Source organism: Acanthisitta chloris, unplaced genomic scaffold (genome assembly GCF_000695815.1).
Source record: "Acanthisitta chloris isolate BGI_N310 unplaced genomic scaffold, ASM69581v1 scaffold32337, whole genome shotgun sequence".
Taxonomy (NCBI): Eukaryota; Metazoa; Chordata; class Aves; order Passeriformes; family Acanthisittidae; genus Acanthisitta; species Acanthisitta chloris.
Window position 1 is genome coordinate 27,191 of NW_008683756.1, and position 9,414 is coordinate 36,604.

General features: G+C 46.1%; 1 protein-coding gene across 1 annotated transcript; it reads left to right on the plus strand.

Annotated features, from left to right (window-relative positions):
- Positions 1 to 755: 755 nt before the first annotated feature.
- Positions 756 to 4,244, plus strand: LOC103806375 (cytoglobin-1-like). Its single transcript, XM_009079062.1, has 3 exons — positions 756 to 866; positions 2,708 to 2,939; positions 4,116 to 4,244. Exons 1-3 carry the CDS (start codon positions 772 to 774, stop codon positions 4,242 to 4,244), a joined length of 456 nt encoding a protein of 151 aa, XP_009077310.1. The 5' UTR covers positions 756 to 771.
- Positions 4,245 to 9,414: the final 5,170 nt, after the last annotated feature.

A 9,414-nucleotide genomic window follows, 5' to 3' on the forward strand; every position in this document is an offset into this window, starting at 1 on the left:
CAAGCCAAGAGGATTAGTGCTGTGAAGCCTGTGCTCCTGGCCTGGCTGTGCTGCACTGTTTACCTGCTGTGATTAAATGGGGTGGGTTTCACTGTGGCCATGGATGCTGTGCCATGCTGCCATCACTGTCCCTGCAATGCTGCCGTGTTGGGCTGGTGAAGTCTCCCACCTGCGTGGTACCAAGGCCAGGAGCAGCCACGGGGTGAGCCCCTGCTAAACCAGAGGGCTGTGGGGAAAGCAGTGACCATGGCATGAAGGCAAGACTGGCCAGAGAGCTGCTGGAGCTGGACTGAAGGACAGGACAGCAGGGCACCACGGTGCCCACAGCACAGCAGTGCTCTTGGGAGAAAACCAGGAAAATCAGTGCTCAGGCAAGGATCGCCCTCGGGAAACTTGAGCCAAGCACTGGCTTTGGCAGGGGTGAGAGGGGAGGAGAATTGACCTTTTCCTTCCCCACTGAAAACTGCCTTTTTTCCCTTCTCTTCTCAGACAGCGAGACCTTTGCAGTGGCACCTGACCCATGGCGAGAGGTCTGGGCCTCCCTCCTCATGTGGTTGGTTTCTTTCCTGATTAAAAGTGATTAGGTAGCCCTAAAGCCTGCAGAAATGTGACCGAGGGCAACGGAGACAAAGAGTCCATTCAAGATCTCTTAAATCCCCAGGGCAGTATTTAGAGAGCCCGGAGGAGAGAACTGGAGCAGAAAGACTCTGCCTAGACCTCCCTGTCCTCCTCCCTCCTGCTGCACCCTCTGTTGCCAACATTTCCTCCACCATGCCGTTCTCTGAAGCAGAGGTGCAGAGTGCCCGCGGCGCCTGGGAGAAGATGTATGTGGATGCTGAGGACAATGGGACAACTGTGCTGGTCAGGTAAGGAGAGAGCCCATCCCACTGCTGCCCCAGAGGGCTGGAGGAGGAACAGCAGGAAGGATGGAGTTCTTGCCTAGGACAATGTCTTGAGGTCTTTCAAGCAGCCTTTGCTGGGAATATTTTGGTCTGCTGCGGTTTATCCCACCTCAGGAAGGAAACAGGGAAGAGGAGCAATCCACACAAGGTAAAACAAAAGGAAAGGGGGAAGAGGGTGGGAAAAGAAGTGACAAGAACAATTTCTTCAGCCATTAAAAGCAAAGGAAGTCTGTTATGAAAGAGAATAGGAACAAAGCATGGGCCCTAGGTCCCTCTTCTCCTTTACCTTTAAACTCCTTTAATGATTTTATTTAACTTTTATAGCCTTAACATTCTACTTCTGAGACTCCTTCCGCCTTTCCAGTGCATCTGTTCCATTGTACTGTACCTGTCCTGTGGACTTTCCTCTCTTACTTTTCATCCTGTTTTCCTCTCTTCTCTTCTGTTCACCTTTCACACAGCTCTCTCTCATCTGGGACCTATATAAGCACTGGTCAGTCCAAATACTATTTCTGGGCATCAGACCCTTACCACTCCCTCTGGCTTTCTTGTGTATCACCTCTTGTGCTTGGATTACCCTCAAAAAGTGTTACTCACTGCTCTTTCCTTCTGCACTCTACACTACCTGAAGACAGTTAGGGTCAGAAATGCAACTGTAAAATCCTAGTAGAATGCAATATCTAGTCTCCCTGGAGCAATTTGTTCTAGGAGATTTTGCTTTAGTGTCCTACAGGTCCAGACCTGCCTGTAGAGAAGTTCAGGGCTCCCCAGTACAGGAGAGACATGGCCATGCTGGAAAGAGTCCTGCAAAGGGCCAGGAAGATAATGAATGGACTGGAGTATCTCTCCTATGAGGAAAGGCTGAGATTGCTGTGACATTTCAGCCTGGAGAGGGGAAGGCTTGGGGGGTCTTACAAATGTGTGTATAAAAACCTGAAGGGAGGGTGCCAAGAAGGCAGAGCCAGGCTGCTCTCAGTCGTGCCCACTGACAGCACTGGTGCAGGTTGCCAAGGCTGTAGAGTCTCCATCCAACAAAAACCATCTGGACATGGTCCTGGACAACTGGCTTGACTAGTGGGGTTGCACCACATGACCTCCAGAGGCCCAACCATTCGGTGACTCTGTGAAATGCAATCTGGGATTTGTTACTGCTATTTCAGGAGGATAACTGGTTTACCCAAAGGAGTAAACTGCTTTTCTAAGTGTTTGACCAAGATGACTGTAACTTACCAAAGGCAATTCCAAACACATTGAGCTGTCTTATTTTTGAATAAATGAAATCAGCAGTATCCTCAAACAACACTCCATCACAGCCAGTAAGAAAGCTTTGGGATGGACTCTAGGAAGAGGTTAATTAACAAAACCAGTAGTAGGGTTTCTCCATGAAAATACCCACCAGAAGCACAGTGGTCATATCTGCTCTCCAGAACATCTTTGGGATGATTATGGTGTCACACTTACCCCATGTGAATGTGTTCTCACTTGTCTGTGGAAGTAACCTAACATGGAGTTAACACTGAGGAAATATTTACATTAGAAGTAATAAGTTAATTATAGGAAGGTTTTAAGGCAAAATGAGCAAAGGAAGTGCCCTGGAGAGAGCTGAGGGAGGGACAGGTTGCTGTGGGCACGGGGGCTATGCACAGATGGCAAGGGCAAGAGACGATGAACAAATGCAGGGGAAAGAGATGTCTGTTCTAATAAAGAGAAGGGCAGTAAATGCATAAGACAAGGCCTGAACTGTGTAGCCATATCTGCATCAATGCCTTGGTCCACAAGTTAGGACATCTCTCATTTCTCAACAGGATGTTTACTGAGCACCCAGACACCAAGTCCTACTTCACACATTTCAAAGGCATGGACTCTGCGGAAGAGATGAAACAGTCAGATCAAGTCAGGGGCCATGGAAAGAAGGTTTTCACTGCCATCAATGACATGGTGCAACACCTGGACAACTCTGAGGCTTTTCTTGGGATAGTGAACCCACTTGGCAAGAAACATGCCACCCAGCTGAAGATTGACCCCAAAAACTTCAGGGTGAGCCAGCAGCCCTCTTCCCAAGGGGTGCAGTGGTGATGGGAGGATGTCTTCCCCTTTGAGGGATAGAACTGAAGAAAACAGCCTTTGCATATACAAATATATATATTTATGCTTCAGAGAGAGGAGATGGTGGAAGGTGAGATGGTTGACAGTGGAAGATAATAGGAGTGAGAGGTCTGCCATTGGTGGGTAAGAAGGTTGTGCAGCAGGTCTGCTCAGGTGAGAACTGCAGAGCTGCCCATGAGCTCAAATGGGTTTTCTCAGTGCAATAGGATTCCCAGGCTTGTTGTTTAATAACAAAACACAGAAAAGCAGTTTAACACTGAACTTCAGTCCTCGAGGTTTTGTTTTCTTTATTCTCTAGTGACAGGAACTGATCTTTTCTAGAACAACTAAACCAGCAGTTACTGAGCAGCAATGGCAACAGCATTGCCATCATTAAACACACAGAAATAATAAATACAGGAACAAATGACTTGCTCAGGTCCACCTCAGGTCACTATCAGAGTACATTTATAACTGTCTTGTCTGTCTTACACAGCAAAAAAGAGGCAGTGCCTGGCAAAGGTCACTCAGGCACCAGGAAGGTGGTTTCCAAAGCAGCGGGCCCAATTTTCCATAAGTGGCAGAATCAGTGGGGATTTCTGCCTGAAAATACTTTTACAGGGTAAAGATACATGCACAATAATAAATGCTGCCCAGAAAAGGAGTTGTCATTTCAACATACACCCCACACCTAGCGACTGGAAAGACAAAAAAACCCTCATTGCTACAGAGTGCTAGATAGATAATGAGCAGGAAAGATCAGGAAGAAACTACCCCCAAGCCATGTATTCCATAAGTGTCTGACATGGGGCTCATGATGGCCTCTAAACATTTGGGACAGTCCACTGCAGGAGAAGGATTGAGGGACCAAGTGAATCTATCCCATCTTTAAGTGGATACAGGACAGTTAAAACACCAGCAGCAGTGACTGCATTTTCTTTTTGACATTGTACAATGCACCTTGTTTTCCATGCCCTGTTGCAAGCCCTGCATGATACATGATGCTGAGTTGCTCTTGTACCCCTTTACACCCTCCAAGAATCCAAACTAAAGATAGATAATTTGTTCCTATGCCTCTAGTGTAGAGGAAAGTTCACACTGGTTGTTTCTTCCCTTCTCCTTGTTTAGATTATCTGTGACATTATCTTACAACTGATGGAGGAGAAATTTGGTGGAGACTGCAAAGCTTCCTTTGAGAAGGTGACCAGTGAAATCTGCACTCACCTGAACAATGTCTACAAAGAGGAGGGTTGGTGAGGATGTGCACCCTCCTGGCTCTGCAAACATCTTGCCAGCACTGATTGGCTGCTTTTGGGCCCCCAGCCACAGCTGGAAGAATGAAAATGTAATAAATTTTTTTTTAAAAAAAGGCAAGAAAACGGGCTTATACAATGTAGATATTGATGTCAATAATTTTCTTAGCAAACTGAGTTTCTACGGCTAAACAGAACCTGCAGATACATCTAAGTCAACCACAAATCCTGATGTACTTTGCAGTTTCAGTGCTCCAGGTGAGTTCCTCTGGCCACTGTCCTGGAAGACTACATTTTAAGATGATGACTTTAAATATTCTGTTTCTAAGAGAAAGACTTGCTCCTTCCAGCAGCACCAGCAACTCTTTAGCTCATCTACCACTTCTCCATCATCATGAATGACAAGGAGACTATTTTGAAGCGTGTCCAGAGCCTTGGTAGAGGTCATTATTTAAGAGACTTGAGTGTTGCTTTGTTTTTGAACTTAAACAAGGGGGAAGTGGTGTGTGGGAAAGACTAACATCTGGGAAAGATGTGGGGGAAGTCCTGTCTTCCATGAACCAATGGAGCTGCCCAAGCTTGGTTTCTTGGTGCAGCCTTCAGCACAAGGGATGACAACACTGAATGTGGTCACCACTGGTTCTCTGGGCAGGGATGAATGTCTCCAGGGCGTGGATTTCATGTTGTTACTCCCAGCAAATCACTCTGGCAGCATTCCCAGGTGCGAGAATAGTACTGAGCTCACTGGCTCCTGTGCTACTCAGAATGCTCCAGGCTGAGGGAGGTGCTGCCTGGCTGAGAGGACAGCACGGCAGGCTCAGCCTGGCATGGGGCTTCTCATCCTGTCCAGTCACAGCCTGAGCCTCCCTTCAGTGGTAACCGAGTCCTGAACTATTTAATTGCTTGTCTTTGTATTCCTTAGACATGGTGAAATAATCAGCTAATAAGTGCAAATAACCACATGCTGGTTTGATTCAGTGTAATGCAATAAACACAGGAAAGCAGATGTGTCTTCTCATTTGTAGCACAGTAAAGATGATGTGCAGCAGTGATAGCTGGTTACAGTGCACAGTTACTGGTGGTACTGGGGGTTTTACCAAAACCAGCTCAAACTCCCACCCCTCACACTTGCAGCAGTCAGGGCTTCTGGGGTGGTGGGAAGAGAAGCTTTTCACTTGACCATGAAGCAACAATTTTGTAAACCGTAAAGAGTTCTCTGTCATTCAATGTGCAGTTTTCCTCACCCTCCCCATTTGTCTGGCAAAGGATGCTAAAATCCCAAGGCCCAGAAGATGAAGTGTTGCTGGAGAGGGGGATGGGGCAGGCTGCTTTATTTGCTTTGGTATTCTTTCAGCTTGGGGAGAAGGGGAAGCATATTGCACAGCATCACCAGGGATGGTAAGAAAAGAACAAGACATGTAAAATAATATTTATAGTCTCAAATCCCTCGGAGGGAGAACAAGTTGTTAATGCTCTGAAAAGCTCCAAATAATTTCCCCTTTTTATTGACTTGCTTTAATGCATGCTAAGAGCTCTATTTGCCATGAGGATGGTTGGCAGTAATGACATGCTCATCATTGCCACCGGCAGCCTGGGCTGACAGGGCCTGGCAACACTGGCTGATGCTTCAAGGCTCTTGCGCTCTCTGCTCCTGTGGTGTAGCAAAAGCAAAGCATGTGAAACAAACTTATCTCAGGCTGAGGTAAAGAGGTTTATTTTCCAAACTCATTAAAAAAGGCAGGATACATTAAATGCTAAAAATCTGTGTGATGTGTGTGATTTAGGAGTCCATGGCTCCCTTTTCCTATTTTTATCCAAGATTTCAAAGGACAGCAGAAAGCTTTCCCAAAGGAGCATAGATTAGATGACATTTTGAGATTAAGTGAGCTGATTTTCCAGTTTTCCAGTAGCCTCACTGCTCAGATCTGTCCAGCTTTGCTTGTACCTCTGCAAAACAGTAACATCTGGGAGGCAAACCAAACACACCTTGCTGAGCCTGTACCTATGTGGTACTGAGCATACTGGATGCATTCTTAGGGAGAACTTTGATCCTGCGACGAGAAGCAGAAAGAAAACATCATACCTAAAGCTAGTAGGAAGTGATTTCATGTGGAGCACCACCAGTGAGTGAGACCAAAGCCCTCACACCAAGCTCCATGGGTTTCTGAAAACCTTTGGGACAGCAGAAAGGTCTGTGTGAAGCAACCAATCTGTGATGCAGTGTGGGAAGTGTGACAAGTGCCTGTGTGGGGTTAAATCAGCTATGTGTCCTGGAGTTAACCCTGTGCCCTACCTAAACCAGAACAGTGCAAACATATGGCAAATACTGAGAAAGGGGAAGAGGAGTGAGAGGAACCTCAGGAAGAAGTTTAGCCACTCAGCTAGTTAAATCCAAGTGCTTTACCAGTCATGTTGCTGGTGGTAGGTCCCACCCTCCAAAACCAGTATGAGCTTAGGAAGGAGGAGGAATTTGAAAAGTTACAGTAGTTCCATGCAAAGTCCCCAACCTACTCACCACCTTCTAGTGACAGACACAGAAGCTGGAGCCAGCCTGAGGGTGCTTGATGGCCACTGCTGTGACATTGCTTTCTTTGCAGCTTCTCTAGGCCAACACCTGGAATGATTTCCAACCTTCATGCTCTTACCTGACCATCACCAGCATCAATCATCAGATCATTTCAGCCTGGGAAAGGGCTGCACAGGCACAGCAGCTCCTGCTGCCTGTCAGGCCCTTTTGGCCTTGTCCAGCCCTGCTTTGTTGCTAGCTAATCCTGCCACTCTGACTGTGCATCTCCTAGGACCTTGCTTTCCTGCAGTGCTCTGGCAGCAGCATTGAGCCAAGGGAAGGGATTTGGGACTGCAGTTTCCCCAGCAGCAGGAGGTGAAAAGCTAGAGCCAGAAGTGAGAAGTCATGAGAGAATTTTCTAATTGCCCACTGACTCCATTATACACTCACAGAGGGAAAAACAGGAATAAAGAATAAATAAAACAGAATAAAATCGAGCTAGAAACAAACATTTCTTCCTTTTGCCTTGTATTTCCAGCTGCTGATACAACTCCTGCCCAGAAATCTGCTGCTTCCCAGTTTTGCAGGCTACAGGGAAAGATGGATTTCAGGTCTTGCTGAAAAGAATTAAAGAATTGCCTCAGCAGTAATAGGGCAAGAATTCACTAAGAAGTAAGTGGAAAAAAGTGCTCAAAGCAAAAAAAACAAAGAGCAAGAACCATCATGCAGGACTCAATGAAGGTTGCATTAATATTTTTTATAAGCCACTGCATCAGGAGAAACTAAGCTCTCCTGTCTGTTGAACGAAGGGCAACCATGCTGAGGAAAGTGGCATGTGAAATATGGGCTGGAGAACAGTAAACTGGGGGTTTTAGCAGGTGCTGCAGGTCCTTACACAACACACTGCACATTGCTATCACCTCTCGTGTATGGCTCATTTTGCATTTATACTTTAGCGCTGAGTGCAACTGCAACCTGCTCAAACCCATTAACAGTTCTGGAGGACACAGCACTGAGTCTTCTTCAGCACCATGCGAACTTTATGATGTGATTCTGTGTTCCTACAGCTGAAACCACCATTCAGATGCACCCACCTATGCCCTTAGCCATCTTGCATTGGCCCCATGGGTCTTTAAGACAAGTTGCTACCATTCTCTCTTCAGCTGAAGAGCTAATCCCTGCTCCAAGGCTATTTAACAATTGAACAATCATCCATTTGCATTGGCTTAGGGAGCTGGTTCACCTATTTTCTCTCACTGTTCCTGGGGCAGGATGGATGGTGCAAGATCGGCTGGACAGATGGTGTCCATGGCAAAGTGCTTGATGTAGCAATAGGATGGTAAAATCCAGATTCAATACCTGATGGAAGGCAACAGGACAAAGATGAACAACTTCATTGGCATGTCTGATGGTGAGTAACAGTGGCACTAGGCCAAGCACCTTCTTGCCTGGAAATGTCAGTGTTTTGCTGTGTGCTTCCTCCTGCTTCTGTGGGAAAAGCAACTGACACGTTGTCCAGCATTGGACCAGGCTTCCCAGGGCAAGTGGCTGAGTCACCATCCTTGGATGTATTTAAAAAGCATCTAAATGTGGCACTTAGGGACGTAGTGGTCTGGGTAGTGGTGGATTAACAGTTGGACTTGGTGATCTTGAGGGCTTTTTTCAACCTAACCACTTCCATGATTCTATGATCACAGGAGGATCTAATTTCTGCTCATGTGCTGTCCTCCAGCTGATTACTGTCTTAACCTTCATCTGTTTTATTCTCTCCTGACTCATCCAGTGACTCTGAGACACAGGAACAATGCTTGCAGGTTCACAGCATTTCAAACACTTTAAATGAATGAAATAATCTACTGGTTTTGCTCAATTTGTATACCTGGAGTCTGACAAAAACCAATATGGAGCTACAACTGCATCAGCAAACTTTCAAAGATCTCAAAACCTGATGCTCAGCTACAGCATCCCTGTGTTCCCTCAGGAGCTCCATTTCACAATCTTTTGACCATGAAAACTAATGTCAGTCAATACCACTCGTCAGATGTCTGGCAGGAAATTTACAGGTGATGAATGCCTCAGTTTTGCACTCCTGGAAATTCAAGTAGTTGGGGTCTGATGGGAGGGTGGAAGAGCCATACGTACTGAGGCACAGCTAATAAAGCAGTCTCACTTTCTGACAGATGTTCCAGATCTTTTGCATCCTAAGTGTGTTTCATCCATCACCTTACTTCACTTTTCCTCCTACCTGCACTTCAGTCCTGTACTTCCACATGTAATTCAGATTATTTTATCAGGAAATCAGAGGTAAACCTTACCTTCCTGCTGTTTAACATCAGTGTGGTACTTGGATACCGTGCAGCTCACCACCCCACAAAAACCTCTAAATAAGGGAAGGCCCAAACCCAATCACCCTTTTGTAATTAAGTTTAAAAGCTATTTGCAAAATTAATGGCATATGATCCAGACTCTGCTAGTAAGGAGTCTAAGCAGTGTTTTATCACAGTATGCAAATTCCACCCCCACTATCCCCTTTCACAATACACAATGTCTAGTTGCTGGCTGCAGGGGGAGACAGGTCCTCAGAATTTCTGTAACACTGTAGTTCGACAGGAATTCCAAAGGAATCACTGGCACTTGTGCTTGGGCAGGTCCTGTCTGACCAACCTGA

Excerpts from the sequence above, each read along its gene's own strand:
- LOC103806375 (XM_009079062.1), top strand. The coding sequence starts at position 772 with ATGCCGTTCTCTGAAGCAGAGGTGCAGAGTGCCCGCGGCGCCTGGGAG. Across the intron at positions 867-2,707 it reads GGGACAACTGTGCTGGTCAG|GATGTTTACTGAGCACCCAG; the intron begins GTAAGGAGAGAG and ends ATTTCTCAACAG. Across the intron at positions 2,940-4,115 it reads TTGACCCCAAAAACTTCAGG|ATTATCTGTGACATTATCTT; the intron begins GTGAGCCAGCAG and ends CTCCTTGTTTAG.